Raw genomic sequence first — 20,177 nt, 5'->3', positions numbered from 1 at the left:
GCCCCTCTGGCCAATGGTCTCGCAGCAACTGCAGTAAAACCAGGAATCGGGCCCCTCACAGTGGGTTACGTGCCCCAGAACCCCTTTCTCTGCCAGGAGCAGCGCCATCTCACTGGGCACTGGGAGCAAACGCCAGCTTCTCATTGGCTGGCACCACGACTAACTCTGGGCCCGGAAACGCAAACTGTCCGGTTTCTCTGAGAGTCGAGGGAGCATCACGGGTGTCAATGAAGCGTTAGAGTTGGGGTACAGCCTTCTAGCCCCCCGATTCTGGCACAGACCCCAGCACCCCACATTCCCACATGAAATATTAGAATGAGACCCCCGGTGTTTTACTGTAAAATAGTTTTATTAACGCTGAATATCCACCAATAGAAAGTGAAGAAGCTTGGTCTCCATGGTAACAGAGGAGCAAACGAGAACATTTTGAGCCCAAACCTTGCAAAATGGCGGCTGAGGGGGCGCCGCTGTGTCTGGGTCCCCAGTCTCTCTCGCCCCATTGAATAAAGGACGTCGGGGTGCATTCTATCACCCCCATCATTCATTGGAAGTCTATAACAGGAGGCGGAGTTATGTGTATAACCGGATTGTGGCGTCGGCGCCGGAGGAGAAGACCCAGGGTTGGGTGGGGTGGAAGATCACATCAAGAACGCCGAGATCCCGATGGATCGCGTGGCCCCGGAGAACCTTCACAGGGACAATGAGCGGATTCTGCAGGAGGTCACTGCAAAAGAAGGAGGAGTCAGTCACATTCCTACTGCCCTTAACTCCTCCCCCTCCCTCTATAGTTGCCCCCATGCAATTGCCCCCACTTACTTGTACACCATGCCGTGGCACACTATAACGCTGCCATCATCGGAGCCCGAGGCAAAGAGCGGGTACTGCTTGTGGTAGGACACAGCCCTCAGCGCTTTCTTGTGATGCCTGCAAACAGATTGGGACTCGGGATCAGACTGGGAACTGTGGGGCCGGTGGGGCTGACACGGGAAAGCTGCCCCCCCCCCGGTAGAGGTTTTGCTCACCTGAGCACTTTGTAGGGTTTAGTAGACAGATCCATGTCGAACCAGGCAAGTTTAGAGTCGTAACTTCCGCAGATCAGATTGTCCCCTGCGCGAACAGAAAGGGGCAGCGTTACTAAGGCAACACAACTCAGTCCTGCAAGCTGATTGGCCCAACATAATGTCAAGGCCCTGCACCCCAACAGCCCCTTTCCCTACTGACAGCGTATTGGGGCGCCCAACTCACCCGCGGGGTGCACGGCGATGCTGGAAACCCACTTGCAGTTGGTCAGAAGCTTCTTGCTCAGTTCCTGCTTCAGGAGGTTATAGACCCTCACACACCTCTGAGTGGCCACGAAGAAAAAGGGGCGGGTGGGATGGAAAAGAACCTTCTGCACTTGCCCCTTATTCTTCCGGAAGGGGTTCTGGCTTCGGCGCCGGCTCAGCTGGTGGATCAGTACCTGGGAATTGCCGTTATCGGGGAGCACAACAGCAAAGTAGTCCCCACGGGCGTGCCACGTCACCTGCTTCACCGCCTGGAGAGAGGGGGTCACGGGGGGTCAGGGAAATGGCGCTCAGTAATCAGAGAATGGAACACGCAGAGTGGGGTAATGGGGGGGGGGGGGGGCATTTGTCCGTTGCACTCTTCACAGGCAGAGGGGTAACGGGGGGGAAGGCAGGAGGGCCCCAGGCAGAGGGGTAACGGGGGGGAGTAGGCAGGAGGGCCCCAGGGAGAGGGGTAACGGGGGAAGGCAGGAGGGCCCCAGGGAGAGGGGTAACCGGGGGAGCAAGACTGGAGGGGGCCCCAGGGAGAGGGGTAACGGGGATAGGCAGGAGGGCCCCAGGGAGAGGGGTAAGGGAGTAGGCAGGAGGGCCCCAGGGAGAGGGGTAACAGGGGAGTAGGCAGGAGGGCCCCAGGGAGAGGGGTAACAGGGAGTAGGCAGGAGGGCCCCAGGGAGAGGGGTAACAGGGAGTAGGCAGGAGGGCCCCAGGGAGAGGGGTAACAGGCACACAGAATACACATTTAGCACAAACCTTTTGGTGTTTGATACAGAGCCGCAGCCCATTGGAATATTCCGTTCCCTCCGCTTCTCCCCAGCTGACCGGTTGCTGTCCCTCCTCCTCGGGGGGCTGGTAACCCCCAATGTGCTGGTCTGTAGCGCCGCAAAGCAGCCGGTCCCCCAGGCCGGGGTTAATCAGCACCACCGAGTGTTCCCTGGGGACAAGAGGGGCACAAACTGGGTGAGAGGGAGGGGAGGGGCATGTGGGTGGGTGTGTACATGTATGTGCCTAGCGTGTAACACAAACAGGGGCCACTCACACACACGCAGCCACCAGAACCAGCCCCGGGTTTGGGTTCCAGCTGATGCTTTTAACGGCTCCTTCCAACAGAACCGACTTCATGCAGCGCCCGGTACCGACCTCCCAGAACCGCACAGTGCAGTCATCAGAACCTGTTGGGGGGCAGGAAAGGGTTAATGAAGGGTGAGAGCAGGAATGGTGGTGGTGGGGGGGGGAATGGGGCAAATAAGGAAACAGCACATACCCGAGACCAACCACTGCCCCGAGGGGGCAACACTGATACAGCGAACCAGGTCCTTGTGCCCCCGGTAAATCTATAAGGAAGGAGAAGATGAAACTGATGTAGCGTGGGCGGGGCTACAGAGCCATGTGGGGGAGGGGCTCCAAATAACGGAGGGAGGGGAAAGCGAAGAGGCAAAGGGAGGCTCCGGATAAGCAGGAGAGAAAGGAAGTTCAGACTAAAGGAGGAAAAAGCAGGGAGGCCCAGACGGGAGAGGCCCAGACGGGAGAGGCAGAGGGGAGGGCAGGGCAGACGGGAGAGGAAGAGGGGAGGGCAGGGCAGACGGGAGAGGAAGAGGGGAGGGGCAGACGGGAGAGGAAGAGGGGAGGCCCAGAAGGGAGGGTGCAGGCGCAGAAGGGAGGCCCAGACGAGAGAGGAGGCCTGGAAGGAAGGCAGAGGGGAGGGGCAGAGAGGAGGCCCGGAGGGGAGGGGCAGAGGGGAGGGCAGGGCAGACGGGAGAGGAAGAGGGGAGGCCCAGAAGGGAGGGTGCAGGCGCAGAAGGGAGGCCCAGACGAGAGAGGAGGCCTGGAAGGAAGGCAGAGGGGAGGGGCAGAGAGGAGGCAGAGGAGGAGGCCCAGAGGGGAGGCAGAGGAGGAGGCCCAGAGGGGAGGCAGAGGAGGAGGCCCAGAGGGGAGGCAGAGGAGGAGGCCCAGAGGGGAGGCAGAGGAGGAGGCCCAGAGGGGAGGCAGAGGAGGAGGCCCAGAGGGGAGGCAGAGGAGGAGGCCCAGAGGGGAGGCAGAGAGGAGGCTCGGACGAGAGAGGAGGCCTGGAAGGAAGGCAGAGGGGAGGGGCAGAGAGGAGGCCCAGAGGGGAGGCAGAGAGGAAGGGCCACAGCAGAAAAAATAAAACGGAAAGCTGGAAAAGGAGGTGAAACAGAGGCAAAGACAGCAGCCAATTGCCCTCACCAGGGACTGGACAGTCGGGAAGGGCTGCAGATCTCTGGGTTTGGGCAGTTTGGGGATCAGGTCCTCAGGATCCACATTCACCTGAATAAGATAAAGAGAAACAGTTATAGGGGGCAGTGTAACCTGGGGGGGCACTAGGACTGGGGCAACTGAATGTGTAGGAACAGAACCCCCCCCCCGCCAACTAAACACCAGCAAAGCAACACTTTCTATTAGCAGTAATAACCCCTCTACCAATGCCCCCGGTTGTAATGTACCCCCCCCCCCCCCGCCACACACCAGTGATCCCCAACCAGTGACTCGGGGGCACCATGTTAGTCTGCCAATCATCACTGGGCTATCAAACAGCCAATCACAGCCCTTATTGGTCTGATCCTGTAAGAAAAGTTTCCTGCTTGTGTTGCTCCCCAACATTATCTACATTTAAGTGCTGCTCGGGGGTATAAAAGTCGGGGGACCCCGCCGTACCCCAACCCCATCACTCACCCTCATCTTCCTCTGGCGCGGGCACAGGTACAGGTCCAGGCATCGCTCAAACCTCTCGTGTATGAAGCGGGCGTATCCGGGCACTGCCCGCAGGCAGGGGAATCTCTGGGGCAGGAAGGGCACTTTCCGATCCTCTGGATCTTGCTGCTCCCAGGCCAAACGCTGTGGGGCAGAGAATGGGGGCAATTATAGGAGGCTGCACAGACAGACCCAATGGGGAAGGGACTGGGGGGGAACACAGGGCTCCCCTGAGCAGGAAATGAGATGCACGGTCTGAAAAGAAATGTACCTCTTCCTCACTCATTAGATACTCTGGAGGGGGGTTGTAGGACTGTTCATGCCCCGGAAGGGGTAGTTTAGGGGCAGGAACGTGCATTTTGTGCCTTCCCAGGATGGCGTTGGGATCTTCCTTGGCCCAAAGATCATAATAAGCAGGAGAGTCGTCCCGGGGTTTCCTCGGCTGGATCCAACCCATCTTTATAGCATGGACCAGCTTGGAGACCTGCAGAGAGGATCATGGGAGAAGTGGGCGGGGTTATTGCGTTCACAAAAAGATCAAATATTTTTCTCTTGAGGCTGAGAATGAAGAAAACAAGGTGGGAGGGGCCAAACTACTGCCCAGAACTACTACCAAGTACAGAGCCTGGGCAACAAGAGAGGGCAGTGTGGGGGAAGGAGAGGGAGAGGGCAGGAATGAGAGGGAGGGGGCAGTGTGCGGGAAGGAGAGGGAGGGGGCAGATCTGTGCACGGCGGAAGGACGAGGGAGGAGCGGCAGTGTGCTCGGTAAGCGAGAGGGAGGGGGCAGTTGAGGGAAGGAGAGGGAGAGGGCAGTGTGCGGAAGGAGGGGATAGAGGGGGCAGTGTGCTGGAAGAGAAGGAGGGGGCAGTGAGTCGGAAATAGGAGAGGGGAGGGGGCAGTGTGCCGCGGAAGGAGAGGAGTGGGGCAGTGTTGCGCGGAAGGAGAGGAGGGGGCAGGTGTGCGGGAAGAGGAACGGGAGGGGGGCAGTGTGCTGCGGAAGGAGAAGGAACGAGGGAGTGTGCGGGGAAGGAGAGGAGGGGGCAGTGTGCGGGAAGGAGAGGGAGGGCAGTGTGCGGGAAGGAGAGAGGATGGGGCAGTGTGCGGGAAGGAGAGGGAGGGGCAGTGTGCGGGAAGGAGAGGGAGGGGGCAGTGTGCGGGAAGGAGAGGGAGGGGGCAGTGTGCGGAAAGGAGAGGGGGGCAAGTGCTGCGGGGAAGAGAGGAGGGGGCAGTGTGCTGGGAAGGAGAGGGACGGGAGGCAGTGTCGCACGGGAAGGAGGAGGCGAAGGGGGCTCAGCGTGCAAGAAGAGATGAGGCACGGGGGGCAGAGGTGCAGGGATAGGAGAGGAGGGGGCAGTGTGCTAAAGAAGGAGAGGAGAGGGGCAGATGTGCGGGGAAGGCGAGGAGGGGGCATGTGCAAAGAAGGAGAGGGAAGGGAGGGCACGTGTGCGGGAAGGACGATGGGAGGGGCAGATGTGCAAGAAGGTGAGGGAGGGCAGGTGCAAAGAAGGAGAGTTAGGGGGCAGTGTGCTGGGAAGGGAGCGGGAACGAGAGGGCGGAAGGAGAGGCAGTGTGCAAGACGGAGATAGGGAGGGGGGCAGTCGTGCGGGAAGGAGACCGAGGGCAGGAAGGAGAGGGAGGGGCAGATGTGCGGGAAGGAAGAGGAGATGAGGGCGGGAAGTGAGAGTGGGGAGCCGTGTGCGAGGAAGAGAGGGCAGGAAGGAGAGGAGAGGGCAGTGTCGGGAAGGAGAGGGCGGAAGGAGAGAGACAGGAGGCAGCATGTGCCGGGAAGGAGAGGAGGGCTAGGGACGGAACGAGGGGAGAGGCAGTGTGCGGGAAGGAGAGAGAGAGGGCCGGGAAGGAGAGGGGCGGGAGGGCAGTTTGGTGCGGGAAGGAAAGAGGGCAGGAAGGATGAGGGAGAGGGCAGGTGCGGGAAGAGAGGCAGCTGTGTGGAAGGGAGAGCAGAGAGAAGAGAGGCGGGAAGCGAGAGGGGGAGGCTTCATGTGTGCCTGGGAAGCGAGGGCGGAAGGAGACGAAGATGGGGCAGTGTTGCTCGGGAAGGAGACGAGGGGGAAGGAGAGGGGCAAAGAGGCAGTGTGCGGGAGGAGAGAGAGGGGGGAGGAGGAGGGGAGGCGTGTGCGGGAAGGAAGCCAGAGGAGGTGGTGCGGCAGGGGGGCAGTGTGTGGAAGAGGGAAGAGGGGCGGGAAGGAGAGGGGGCAGTGTGCCGGGACGAGAGGAGGAGGGAGGGGAGGAGCAGGGCATGTGTTGTCGAGGTGAAAGGGAGGCAGTGATGCGGGAATGGGGAGGAGGGCGGAAGAGAGGAGAGTGGGCTTGGGAGGAGGGAGGAGAGGAAAGGGCAGTTATGCAATTTAGAGAGAAGAGAGGAAGAGGGGAAGGGGAGCGGAGAGGACCAGTGGAGCGGAGAAGAGAGGCGGAGGGAGGGCGGGAGGAGCGCGAAGAGAGTAGGAAGGGGCAAGTGTCGCGGGAACGGAGAGGCGGGGAAGTAGGGAGAGAGGCGTAGTGCAGGGAGGAGAGGGGCGTGGAAGGGAGAGATGAGGCAGTGTGCGCGGAAGGAGAGGCGAGGGAAGGAGGGGAGCGGCGGTGTGCGCGGAAGGAGAGTGCGGGAAGGGAGAGAGAGCAGAGAGAGCAGTGTGTGGAAGGGAGAGAGGGAAGTGTGCGGAAGAGAGGGAGGGCACAATGGAGGGAGAGGAGGTGGGCGTGTGCGGAAGAGGGGGAAGTGTGCGGGAAGGAGAGGAGGGCAGTGTGCGGAAGGAGAGGGAGGGGAAAGGTGCGGGAAGGAGGGGGGGGGACAGGAAGGAGATGGGAGGGGAGCAGTGGCGCGGGGAAGGGGGGAGGGGAAAGTGTTGCAGAGGAAGAGAGGAGGGAAAGTGTCGGGAAGGGGAGGGAGGGGGCCAGTGTGGGGAAGAGAGGGCAGGGGAAGTGTGCGGGAAGGCAGAGGCGAGGGGAAGTGTGCGGGGAAAAGGAAAGGGAGGGGGACGTGTAGCGGGAAGGAGAGGGAGGGAAAGTTGCGGGAGGAGGGGAGGGCAGTGTGCCGCGGAAGGAGGAGGGAGGGGAAAGTGTGCGGGAAGGAGAGGAGGGAAAGTGTGCGGAAGGACGGGGGAGTGTGCCGGAAGGAGGGGAGGGACAAAGCTGTGCAGGAAGGAGAGGGAGGGAAAGTGTGCGGGCAAGGAGAGGAGGGGCAGTGTGCAGGCGAGGAGAGGAGGGGAAGTGGCGGGAAGGGAGGGGAGGTGGCAGTGTGCGGGAAGGAGGGAGGGGGCAGTGTGCGGGAAGGAGAGGGAGGGGAAAGTGTGCGGGGGAGGGGGCAGTGTGGGGGAAGGAGAGGGTACAGTAGAGAGAATACAGACCCAGTGGGAGAGAATAAACAAGAGTTGCCCCTTTGTACCTTTTCCTTCTCGATGAGGGAGGGTATGAAGCTGCGCTTATCCGCCGGCCGGTTGGTCACAGGATGAATCATTGTCTCATGAGTGAAGAAGTCGATAGACGGCTGGGGGGGGGTAAGAGAAGCCAATGAGCCAATCAGGAGAAGATGGGGGCAGTACAAACAGTGGGAGGGGCTGAGAGTTGCCCCCTACAGAAACATGTGCAGTGTTGGTGCCCACCTGGTACGGGTCATAGTTTATATCCCCAAACTGCCCGCGCTGCAGCCGCTCCACCAAATCCACCTGCTCGTCTGTCAGCCGGACGTCCTGCCCCGTCTTCTTGTCATGCACGGTGCGCCTGCAACGGGGCGAGAGGGTAACGGGGAGTCCGACAGTGCCCCCCCTCCATCTGTGCCAGCAGCGCCACCCCCTCCTCGCATCTGTGCCAGCAGTGCCACCCCCTCCTCCATCTGTGCCAGCAGTGCCACCCCCTCCTCCATCTGGCAGCCACGTGCCACCCCCTCCTCCATCTGTGCCAGCAGTGCCACCCCTTCCTCCATCTGTGCCAGCGAGGTGCCACCCCCTCCTCCATCTGTGCCAGCAGTGCCACCCCCTCCTCCATCTGTGCCAGCAGTGCCCCTCCCTCATTCTGTGCCAGCAGTGCCACCCCCTCCTCCATCTGTGCCAGCAGTGCCACCCCCTCCTCCATCTGTGCCAGCAGTGCCACCCCCTCCTCCATCTGTGCCAGCAGTGCCACCCCCTCCTCCATCTGTGCCAGCAGTGCCACCCCCTCCTCCATCTGTGCCAGCAGTGCCCCTCCCTCCATCTGTGCCAGCAGTGCCACCCCCTCCTCCATCTGTGCCAGCAGTGCCACCCCCCTACCCCTCATCCCTGCTGCCAGCAGTGCCACCCCCTCCTCCATCTGTGCCAGCAGTGCCACCCCCTCCTCCATCTGTGCAGCAGTGCCACCCCCTCCTCCATCTGTGCCAGCAGTGCCACCCCCTCCTCCATCTGTGCCAGCAGTGCCACCCCCTCCTCCATCTGTGCCAGCGTTGCCACCCCCTCCTTTATCTGTGCCAGCAGTGCCACCCCTCCCTCCATCTGTGCCACACTAACCATACCCAGCTATATGCAACAATAAGGGTGCCCCCCCTCCATCTGTGCCAGCAGTGCCACACTAACCATACCCAGCTATATGTAACAGGGAACACTGGTGCCCCACTTTGCCCAGCTGGCATATCTCTCACCAGTAGTCGGGGTTCTCCATCTTGTCTAGGAACTGCTCCAGCTGATCCTTACTCCTCAACGGCTTGAAGATCTTGCGCCCATCCAGGTCGTACCCAATGTGGGGGAAATCCTGGTACCACTCCATGGGAATGTTCCCCACAGTGTTCCGGATGTCCTGGAAAGAGAGGGGCAGAGAGCGTTCAGCCAGGGCCGCAGAGACGGCCGGGGAAGGGCCACAGAGACAGGCGCTCGGTGTCTCACTCAGCACTTGGCCGTGAGTAGCACAAACGCTCAGTGGGGAGAGACAGTGCAGTTTGGCTCTCAGAGCCGCGACCCCATTAGCGTTTAGGTTCCCAGCTCCGGCGCAAACAGCCGGCAGAACCGAGGCGCTCGAACCCAATCACTGTGTCTCGTGCCAAACACTTGCCTGTCCCTCTGGCACTCACTGACACTCACGCCTGTGCCTAATTACCCCGAGTAGCACTCTCCCATAATGCACAGGGGGAAACGGCATTGCACTCTATTGACCCCCCATATAAATCTCTGGGGTTTGTCTCTGGGCCGCAGAACCTTCCATTATGTGCCATGGGGACAGTATTTGGGCCGTGCCATATAAAGGTTTAGGGGGGCAGTATTTGGGCCATGCCATATAAAGGTTTAGGGGGACAGTATTTGGGCCGTGCCATATAAAGGTTTAGGGGGGAAGTATTTGGGCCGTGCCATATAAAGGTTTAGGAGATAGTTTTGGGGCCGTGCCATATAAAGGTTTAGGGGGGCAGTATTTGGGCCGTGCCATATAAAGGTTTAGGGGCAGTATTTGGGCCGTGCCATATAAAGGTTTAGGGGGGCAGTATTTGGGCCGTGCCATATAAAGGTTTAGGGGGGCAGTATTTGGGCCGTGCCATATAAAGGTTTAGGGGGACAGTATTTGGGCCGTGCCATATAAAGGTTTAGGGGGATAGTATTTGGCCGTGCCATATAAAGGTTAGGGGGCAGTATTGGGCCGTGCCATATAAAGGTTTAGCGGGATAGTATTTGGGCCGTGCCATATAAAGGTTTTTAGGGGATGGCAGTATTTGGGCCCGTTGCCATATAAAGGTTTAGGGGGATAGTATTTGGGCCATGCCATATAAAGGTTTAGGGGGGCAGTATTTGGGCGTTGCATATAAAGGTTTAGGGGGACAGTATTTGGGCCGTTGCATATAAAGGTTTAGGGGGACAGTATTTGGGCCGTGCCATATAAAGGTTTAGGGGGACAGTATTTGGGCCGCTGCCATATAAAGGTTTAGGGGGAAAGTATTTGTGCATATAAAGGTTTAGGGGGGCAGTATTTGGGCCGTGCCATATAAAGGTTTAGGGGACAGTATTTGGGCCGTGCCATATAAAGGTTTAGGGGGAAAGTATTTGGGCCGTGCCATATAAAGGTTTAGGGGACAGTATTTGGGCAGTGCCATATAAAGGTTTAGGTGGGCAGTATTTGGGCAGTGCCATATAAAGGTTTAGGTGGGTAGTATTTGGGCAGTGCCATATAAAGGTTTAGGGGGTAGTATTTGGGCAGTGCCATATAAGGTTTTAGGGGGCCGTAGTATTGGCAGTGCCATATAAAGGTTTAGGTGGGTAGTATTTGGGCAGTGCCATATAAAGGTTTAGGGGGCAGTATTTGGGCAGTGCCATATAAAGGTTTAGGGGGCAAGTATTGGAAGGACTGTAGGACTGGCACTCACACATTACGCTGGGCAGAGGGCACCTACGGGCACTTGGTATTTTCAGTCTAAAATGGTAAAACAGCCTTTACTGGCGCTGTAGAACTAAACACAGACGCCACCTCACTAATACGGCCCGCTGGCCATTATTGCCTTTGTGCAGTTCACAGAGAAATTTGAGTGCAAGCTCTGCGGGGCAGTAATGGCAGAATGGACGTACCATTGGTGCCATTATGCCAGAGGCTGACAGTATTTGGGCCGTGCCATATAAAGGTTTAGGGGGGCAGTATTTGGGCCGTGCTATATAAAGGTTTATGGGGCAGTATTTGGGCCGTGCCATATAAAGGTTTAGGGGGACAGTATTTGGGCCGTGCCATATAAAGGTTTAGGGGGACAGTATTTGGGCCGTGCCATATAAAGGTTTATGGGGCAGTATTTGGGCCGTGCCATATAAAGGTTTATGGGGCAGTATTTGGGCCGTGCCATATAAAGGTTTAGGGGGGCAGTATTTGGGCCGTGCCATATAAAGGTTTAGGGGGGCAGTATTTGGGCCGTGCTATATAAAGGTTTAGGGGGGCAGTATTTGGGCCGTGCCATATAAAGGTTTAGGGGGGCAGTATTTGGGCAGTGCCATATAAAGGTTTATGGGGCAGTATTTGGGCCGTGCCATATAAAGGGGGCAGTATTGGAAGGACTGTAGGACTGGCACTCACACATTACGCTGGGCAGCGGGCACCTACGGGCACTTGGTATTTTCAGTCTAAAATGGTAAAACAGCCTTTACTGTCGCTGTAGAACTAAACACAGACGCCACCTCACTAATATGGCCCGCTGGCCATTATTGCCTTTGTGCAGTTGACAGCGAAATTTGAGTGCAAGCTCTGCGGGGCAGTAATGGCAGAAGGGACGTACCATTATGCCAGAGGCTGACAGCGCATCACCCAGTGCAGTCTGGAAAGGGGGGCAGGGACGCAAAGTGGGGACACGGAGCTCACTATTAGGGAACATGGGATTGATCCCCAACTCCCAGCCCTGCCTGCACCCCACTCTGTACAGCGCCGAGCCCATAAGCAGCTGATTGGCTGATCTGCTCCCTGCCGGCACTGATACGTGTCTCTTCTGCCCACGGCACGGAAACAGTTAATGCTGCGTCTCGTTAAGGAGCAGAGGCAAAGTCTAGGCTGTTAAATCCCACAGCTGTCTGGGGACTCCCCCCGCCTGCCCCCCCAGCTTCCGATGGAACCCCCCCAGCCTGTGTCTGCTGCCGGCTGTAGGAAGGCCAGACCCTCTCTCCTGGGTCACTATAAAAGCTCCATCACAGCTGCACTTCCAGCAGACGGGGGGCTGCACTCAGGCACGTGTGGGAGCCACAGGGGGAGCCACCGACCCACAGACCCACCGGGAACCCACAGACTGTCACAGCACCACAGAGAGCGACGGCAGCTCCGAGAGCGCACAGAGAGAATCCCACAGAGTGACTGTGAGAGACGGTGCAGACGGGGTCGCTGAAAGAGTGACAGCCTGAGAGAGTGCAGAAGGTGGATCAGAGAAAATGACAGTAAGAGATGGTGCAGACAGGGTAGCCAAAAGAAAGACAGCCTGAGAGAGTGCAGAAGGAGGATCGGTGTGACAGCAGGAGACAGGGTGGAGGGGGAACCCAAGAAAGCGACAGCAGGGGAGAGCACAGGGGGAGGGAACCTGAGAGAGTGACAGGAGGAGAGAGGGCTGAGGGGGAATCGGAGAGAGTGACAGGAGGAGAGAGGGCTGAGGGGGAATCGGAGAGAGTGACAGCAGGAGAGAGGGCTGAGGGGGAATCGGAGAGAGTGACAGGAGGAGAGAGGGCTGAGGGGGAATCGGAGAGAGTGACAGGAGGAGAGAGGGCTGAGGGGGAATCAGAGAGAGTGACAGGAGGAGAGAGGGCTGAGGGGGAATCGGAGAGAGTGACAGCAGGAGAGAGGGGCTGAGGGGGAATCGGAGAGAGTGACAGCAGGAGAGAGGGGCTGAGGGGGAATCGGAGAGAGTGACAGCAGGAGAGAGGGCTGAGGGGGAATCGGAGAGAGGGCTGAGGGGGAATCGGAGAGAGGGCTGAGGGGGAATCGGAGAGAGTGACAGCAGGAGAGAGGGCTAAGGGGGAATTAGAGAGAGTGACAGCAGGAGAGGAGGGGAGCGCAGAGAGAGGAGTGTGTGGCTGTCTCTGGTCACTCTGTGGATAGAGCGCGGCTCAGTGACAGCTCCCAGGATGGTTCATAGAGACAGTCTGTACAGCAGCTAATAGCAGGCGAGAGTGAAGCCGAGAGACAGAGAGAGTTCCCAGCAGTTGGCACCCCCCCCCCCGGGCACCATGTCCTTTGCCATGCTGCGCCATGCCCCCCCGGCGCGGTTCCTGTACCCCGAGATCAGCATGCTGTCGGACGATGAGGACAGCGCCAGTGACAGCTCGGGCTGCGGGGACAAGTCTTTCCATCACTCGGGGGACAGACTGGGCAAAAGGGCAGACAAGAAGTGCCCCAGGCTTCACCGTGAACCCCGCCAGCGCCACACGGCCAACGCCCGCGAGCGAGACCGCACCAACAGCGTCAACACCGCCTTCACCGCCCTGCGCACCCTCATCCCCACCGAGCCGGCCGACCGCAAACTCTCCAAGATCGAGACCCTGCGCTTGGCCTCCAGCTACATCTCCCATCTGGGCAACGTGCTGCTTCTCGGGGACACGTGCGGGGACGGGCAGCCCTGCCACACCGGCGGCCCCTACTACCCACCCCACCCTGCCGCGGCTACGGCCAGCCCCAAGCACCGGGACGGCGAGCAGGGCCAACCCAAACAGATCTGCACCTTCTGCCTCAGCAACCAGAGGAAACTGGTGAGTAGCCCCCCGTACCTGCCGCGGCCCCCCAGCTCTTGCTCAGCTACACCCACTAGGATGCTGGGACGTGTAGTTCAGCAACAGCTGATATTAATGCACTCACTTGGGGCAACTGGGTCGCCCCCTCTGCATTCATATGAACCAGGTCTGGGAGGTGTAGAGCAGGGGCAGGGGCTCTAATTGCCCAGGGGAGGGGTAAACAGACCTACACACTGTATAGGGGCCCAGGGAATAACTACAATATTGATGGTTCTACCCAGTTACCCACCCAGGTGCCAGTGCCATCCCCAAAGCAGCCAGACTGTGTGCCAGCTGGGCATTCAACTCTCTGCCTTGTACCAGCAGCCTATCAGTCAGGTCTGCCCAATGGGAATGGCAGTGCCAGCTGGGCATTCAACTGTCTGCCTTGTACCAGCAGCCTATCAGTCAGGTCTGCCCAATGGGGATGGCAGTGCCAGCTGCCTGGAACCAGCAGTTTTGTGCAAATTTACCTTGCCTTAGGTTAGGTTACCATCTGTGCCCCCTGTGTTCCATCTGTGTCCTGCAATAAGCACCCCCAGCATGGCCAGAATAGGGGGCATGTAGACTGGCACAAGAGGAGGGCACTGAGCAGCACTAGGCCCCCAACAGCTGGCACAGGGCAGTATCTGTATAGAGACAGGGAACTGACTGCTCCACTCTGTGGGGAAGGGCAGAGTCTGAGGTTTCTAAGCCCGGGCAATAACTGGGCACAGCAGCCTGGCATGGGGCAACGGCACAGAGAGGGCAGGGCGGCTGTGTGTGCAACTGGGAATTGCCCATCTCACTATTGTGTGTGTGAGTTTGTGGGTACGGGACTGAGTAGATGTGGGGTGCAAGTGTGAGTTTGTGGGTACGGGACTGAGTAGATGTGGGGTGCAAGTGTGAGTTTGTGGGTACGGGACTGAGTAGATGTGGGGTGTGAGTTTGTGGGTACGGGACTGAGTAGATGTGGGGTGTAAGTGTGAGTTTGTGGGTACAGGACTAAGTAGATGTGGGGTGTAAGCACGAGGGGTTAATAAATGCCCCACTTGTGTTGGGCGGCAGGTTAGTCTCCCCCATTATTATAACTAAGGGGCCCCAGGATATCATTATAGGGAAGAGGCTACTGTACCCCGCTCCTGCCCTGGGCAGCACGTCCAGCGATCCGTCCCATTGGTCAGTCACTATTGGCCCATCTCCTTATGCCCCATTAAAGGATAACCCCACTGGCGCAGCCCTGGCACCCCCCCCCAGGCACATAGATACACACAGAGCTGACAGTCAGGCCCGGACAGGCTCATTTAAAGGGCAACTCCACCAAAAACACTTAATACAAATCCAAACAACTTCCCAATACACCTTCATTACTCATTTTCTCTAGTTTTACAGTAACCCCATTGCTACAGAAAGCAGTGCCTGTCTGTTGTCTGCTCTGCTGGTTCCGACTCTTGAAACAAGGTAGCAGAAGCCGGCTGTGTAACAGCTAGAGGAGAAGCGATACCTGCTACTTTGGTTTGGGAGTCAGAACCAGAGAATACCCCCAGCTGTGAGTATATGGTTTAGCTGAGTGTATACAGCACGACACGCAGAAAGGAAACAGTTTGGGTGGAGTTTCCCTTTAACCAGTCAGCAGGTCCCTGTCAGTAGATCACTAGCGCATTGGGGCCACTTACCCGACATTCAGCCAAAGCCCCCCCCCCCATATCAATTCTGCACCCCCACGCGGTGCTGCTATTTAATGAAACAAATATACAGGTATGGGATCCGTTATCTGGAAACCTGTTATTCAGAAAGCTCCTGGTCCCCAGCATTCTGGATAACAGGTCCCATACCTGTATAATTCTCAAGAAGGGAGGTACAAATGAGATCCCCGGGGGCCCCTGGGAGTTGTAGGGCGCACATTCCATACATAGGGGGCGGTTCCACCATCTGTCAGTCACTGTCAGGACAGGAAGGAAACCCTCATCGATCAGTGAGCCCCGCCCCCCGGCCCACCTTAACTGCTCATCAGGGGTGGGGGCCAGGAATGGGTCAGATGCTGTTTGTGGCCAATTGTTTATTTGTTATTCCAACGTTTCACTCTTCCTCGGGACAAAGGAAAACTTTATTTCTTTTTCATCCTATTTTTAAAGGGGACCTGTCACCCCAAGAAATAATTCCAAACCCTTTCCTATCAGGTTAGTGGAGCAAAATAAACTTTACTTACACAATATAAATCATTTATTTTTTTTCCCCTTCGCTCTTGGAATTTACAGTCACAGCCAGCAGGCCGGCGCCATTTTGTTTACACTGTTATTAAGGCAAGTTTTGTAATCCCCCAAAATCTTATGCTTTTGCCATCAGGGGATATGTAGGAAGGGCTGAATGGGAAGTTAAAGTAACTGTAATTAAAAATCTGAGCTGTCAATTATATATTGTCTGCCCCGCCGCTATGCCTGCGGCATAGAGGCGGGGCAGGCAATATATGATTGACAGCTCAGATTTTTAAATACATTTATAACGGGTATGGATTTAATTGAAAAAAAGAATTTGGGTTTCGTGTTTATATATATATATATATATATATCTGTGTGTGTATATGATATAAACTCTGTATAACGAAGGGCAAATATTCAGTGCTGCCCCCTAAAGGTCTACCCCTGACTTTGGGCGCCCCATGAGGGGTGGGGGGCACCAGGGAAGAACAGTGGATAAGAGTGAAACATAGAACACTGGGGACGGGGTCCCATTTGGGCCAATCGTATTGCTGTGATGCATCCGCTGCTGCCAGTCTCCCGCGGGTACGGGGCAGTTAGCCAATAGGGGCGCATGTTATTCTACACATAAAAAGCTGTGCAAGATAAATGGCGACTTTATTTTACGCATAATAATATTATTTATAATGATAATAATAATAATAACAGTAAAGGGGGGCCGCAGCCAGTGTTCCAATAATAATACATTTTATTTGCCCGGCTTTTTTTAGTATTTTACACCAGTTCAGTGTAAGACAAAAGGAAAAAGTACGGTGACTGTGGCACAAAACTGGGGGGGTTGGCGGCCATATTTCCCTATAGCGCCTGCTTATTTGATGCTGAATATCAATATAGAGATAAATACGCTGTTTTTGCACGGCGACGCCTGGTGATTTGTGGCGTATTTGCTCACTTTTTTTTTATATTATATATTGTATAATGATAGCGGCACAGAAGCACTCGGTACCGGATCTCACCGCTCACTATTCCCTCCGTATCGAAAGTGTATAAAACCCAAACTGGACAATGTTAGAGTTTAAATAAAATGCCAACGTGGCAGCGACCCCCCCCCCCCCCCCGTGCCGCTGATTATACCCCCACGCTGGGGGGGGGGGGGGGGGGGGGGGGGACAGTTAATAAGAGCGAGCAGCCCAGAGCCCCATACTCACATTTAACCAACTGTTACATAACAATGTGCTAGAGCCGTAGGTTGGGCAGCAAGGCTTGCACTCTATGGGTTACAGCTTCCCTATAACTTCATATCCCTACAGTAGCCCATTAACTACATTATTATTATTATTATATTCCCAGGGTTCTACATAAGGAACCCTCCAACTGATAAACCAATACAGTAATGTTGGCCCTGCCCATGAGAATGTAGGACTTGCCCTTTAATCCAGTATGGGGGGGGGGGATACAGTAGCAGAATGAAGGTATATAATGTAAAATATTTATTTATTTTAATTATTTGCCTTTCTCTTCTGACTCTTTGCAGCTTTCAAATGGGGGTCACTGACCCCGGCAGCCAAACCCTATTGCTCTGTGAGGCTCCAGTTTTATGGTTATTGTTACTTTTCATTCCTAAACTCTAGATTCGGCCCCTCTCCTATTCATATCCCAGTCTCTCATTCAAACCACTCCCTGGTAACTAAGGTAAATTACCCTAGCAACCAGATAACTGCTGAAATTTCAAATTGCAGAGCTGCGGAACAAAAAGTTAAATAATCACAAAACTACCAGTAATAAGAAATGAAAGTTAATGTAAAGGTAAACGACCCCTTTAGGGGCATTTCTTTTCTACTTCATTTCCCCATAGTGGCAGCACAGCACCCAGGACTCTGACTCTCTAATCCATTCCTTAATTCCTAACTAACTGTCCCATAGCAACAGTTACAGGTGGTACATTAGTAGTTTGTAGCAGCCGCGACTTATTGCGACTATTTTTGTGACCGTTCCCCTGCACCCAGCTGTCTCTGCTTCCTTACTGGCTTTACGGCAGTCCTGTCTTGCTTTACGGCATGGATTCTTTATCTAAATTCAGGACCGAATCACAGGGGCAAAATTGGTGATGCCAGTAGCTAAAGGGTTAAGTTATGTGATATTTAGTGCAGCTGGGGGGCCCATAACGGATTTGAGCAGTGAAGCAGCTGTATATAGAGCCCTGTCATTGGGTCACTCAGAGAGACAGTCCCACGAGACACGTGGCAGGGCGGATTTAGTGACAGCCAAAGGCATGTCATCAGCCTTATACTCAAAGATGGGGGGCAGACTAACAAAACCACCAGACCAGCCATTGTTTCCCTTGCAAGGGAAGGGTTAAACTATTCCGTGACTATTCAGCATGAACGTGACTGGCTCCCATAGGGCTCCAGATACCTATTGGGGGGGGGGGGGGGGGAGCACCTCCAGCCAGAAGCTTTATGGCAGATAAGGGGGTATCCATTTCACTGTTGCAGGGATGCGAATGGAAATCTCAGGCTGCCGGAGGGGGGGGGCTGCTGTAGGGTTTGTGGGGGCGCTGGGCGGTGTCGTCTGTATGACAGGGAATTAAAGGGAAAGGAGATTAAAGGTGAAGTTGGACACATACAGTAAGTGGCAGTCAGATTTCATTAAAGCCAAATGCGCGGCTGCTGTGAATCGGTTCTTTTCTGCCTTTCTACTGCCCCCCCAAAGGCAAAGCTAAACTGCTGCGCGCTTCTTTAGTGTGGCCTTCAGGGGCACTTAGCTGGGCATTGGTCAGACAGGGGTACTTTCCACCCATGCCCCTACCCAATGGGCATAACCAAGTGGCACAGGGGGTCTCACACAGGTGGTTTGGCAACCCTTGTGTACAGCAGCCATGTGAAACATTGCTGACAAGATGGCCGCTAGCGTTACAGGCAGCAGCAGGAGTCACTGCAAATTACTAATGGTCTCCATAGAAAATGGCATAACACAGGGAACAGAGTGACCAATCAGATAAAGGGGCCCAGTGTTGCCCATGGGTACTAGCCACACTGCTTATTCGCACACCCCTACAGTAATATCCCCGGCATTAAGGGGTCCCTCTCAGTTTGGGGGGCAATAAACATGGGCTCCTATAGCCCCCCCCCCCCCCCCCCCCGACTGCTTCACTAACAGATTTCTTGCTTTCTGACAGGGGAAAGACAAAGAGAGGAAAACTGCTATCCGAACCTAAGAGACATCTGCGCAATGGAGATCCCCTGAAGAGACCCCAAGATCCAGCTTGAAGTTGCACCAATCCCAAGACGGCACCTCGAGGAGCAGCAGCCAATCAGACTGCAGCCTAAGGAGAAGGAATTGAGGTGGGAGAGACCCCACATAAGATAAAGCAGGAGACTAGCAGCTTTGGCTCTGGGAGGGGGAGAGAGGCAAACAGCCCCCAGAATGAGAGGGAAAATCCCCCCAAAGATATGCGAGATGGACTGTGAGGGAAGAATGGACATTCCTATGGGGGAGGGGGGGGCGGAAGGGCAGATTTTGAGAAAGGGAGGGGGGGGGGAAGCAGAAAAGAAGGAAGAGCAGAGGAGACAGTAAGAGACTCCAACCAACAGAGACCAACCCTAAGACACACCTCCATGGATACCCAATATTCTCTCCCCATGAGAGACCCCCCAGAAAATAATGCACGTGTTCCAATCATGGACAAGTCACATACGTGTGCCAACACACGCCAACGTCCCATACAGCTCCGGGGTCCCACCAGCAGGCGCTGTGCACCCCAACACCCCCCAAGGCCACCCCAAGGCCAGGACATCTATCCCCTCTGCATATACTCTCAGTGTGCGCAACAGGAATATCCCCCGGAAATCCGTTATCATTGGGGGTTCTGCAGCCTGTTGGCCCCACGTGCCCACCCTGAACATTGTACCCCCCCGTGAGCATTGGCACCCATCTGGTTAAGATACTACCTCTTCACTTACATTACATTGGGCTCTATGGCCGGAGGTCTGTCTGCCCCTAAATGTATATATTGCCATTATTTAATAACTTCTGTTTGCATAGAATGTCTAATAAAGAGAGATATGTTACTATTCCCTATGGCTGCCACTGATCTGTATGGGTACGAGCCAGCAGGGGGGGGCAAGATGGCACTGGGACCCCTGCCCAACAAATACTCAGTCACAGAGAAAGGGCTCTCACCAGAACCCATGGCCGCCTAGCCCCACGGCCGCCTAGCCCCATGGCCACAAACAAATGGCCCTCACATAAAGCCCAGTGCAACTGTGGCCTGAGATATATATAATGTTTCATGTTTCTGCATTGAAAAGAACCAACCAATCACAACCTTCCCCGTGTCATACAGTCATGGGGTCTGTCATTCTGCAATGCATCTTGGGCACATGTGGGGGATCATTAATAGGACGCAACAATGTTTGGGCACAAATGGGGGACTATTAATGGGACGCAACACAGTTTGGGCACAAATGGGGGATTATTAATAAGACGCAACACAGTTTGGGCACAAATGGGGGATTATTAATAAGACGCAACACGGTTTGGGCACAAATGGGGGATTATTAATAAGACGCAACACGGTTTGGGCACAAATGGGGGATTATTAATAAGACGCAACACGGTTTGGGCACAAATGGGGGATTATTAATAAGACGCAACACAGTTTGGGCACAAATGGGGGATTATTAATAAGACGCAACACAGTTTGGGCACAAATGGGGGATTATTAATAAGACGCAACACGGTTTGGGCACAAATGGGGGATTATTAATAAGACGCAACACAGTTTGGGCACAAATGGGGGATTATTAATAAGACGCAACACG

General features: G+C 55.7%; 2 protein-coding genes across 2 annotated transcripts in view; one reads left to right on the top strand and one right to left on the bottom strand.

Annotated features, from left to right (window-relative positions):
- Positions 1 to 328: 328 nt before the first annotated feature.
- Positions 329 to 20,177, bottom strand: part of bop1 (BOP1 ribosomal biogenesis factor) — a 42,177-nt gene continuing 22,328 nt past the window's right edge. The window contains 13 exon segments of the mRNA NM_001102839.1: positions 329 to 724; positions 817 to 924; positions 1,023 to 1,107; positions 1,246 to 1,534; positions 2,034 to 2,214; positions 2,320 to 2,452; positions 2,545 to 2,614; positions 3,486 to 3,566; positions 3,972 to 4,133; positions 4,261 to 4,473; positions 7,390 to 7,491; positions 7,607 to 7,724; positions 8,614 to 8,768. Of these exon segments, the coding sequence (NP_001096309.1) occupies positions 571 to 724; positions 817 to 924; positions 1,023 to 1,107; positions 1,246 to 1,534; positions 2,034 to 2,214; positions 2,320 to 2,452; positions 2,545 to 2,614; positions 3,486 to 3,566; positions 3,972 to 4,133; positions 4,261 to 4,473; positions 7,390 to 7,491; positions 7,607 to 7,724; positions 8,614 to 8,768 (1,851 nt within the window). The 3' untranslated portion in view covers positions 329 to 570.
- scx (scleraxis bHLH transcription factor) lies at positions 12,239 to 19,430 on the top strand. The gene is made up of 2 exons (XM_004919789.3): positions 12,239 to 13,156; positions 18,533 to 19,430. Exons 1-2 carry the CDS (start codon positions 12,638 to 12,640, stop codon positions 18,569 to 18,571), a joined length of 558 nt encoding a protein of 185 aa, XP_004919846.2. The 5' UTR covers positions 12,239 to 12,637; the 3' UTR covers positions 18,572 to 19,430.

This window comes from Xenopus tropicalis, chromosome 6 (genome assembly GCF_000004195.4).
Source record: "Xenopus tropicalis strain Nigerian chromosome 6, UCB_Xtro_10.0, whole genome shotgun sequence".
Classification (NCBI taxonomy): Eukaryota; Metazoa; Chordata; class Amphibia; order Anura; family Pipidae; genus Xenopus; species Xenopus tropicalis.
This window is presented reverse-complemented; position numbering and strand designations above follow the sequence as displayed.

What these genes read in the sequence shown, in the direction of transcription:
- scx (XM_004919789.3), top strand. Translation starts at nt 12,638, where the DNA reads ATGTCCTTTGCCATGCTGCGCCATGCCCCCCCGGCGCGGTTCCTGTAC. An exon ending in TCAGCAACCAGAGGAAACTG is followed by an intron (nt 13,157 to 18,532) that starts GTGAGTAGCCCC and finishes GCTTTCTGACAG; the next exon opens with GGGAAAGACAAAGAGAGGAA.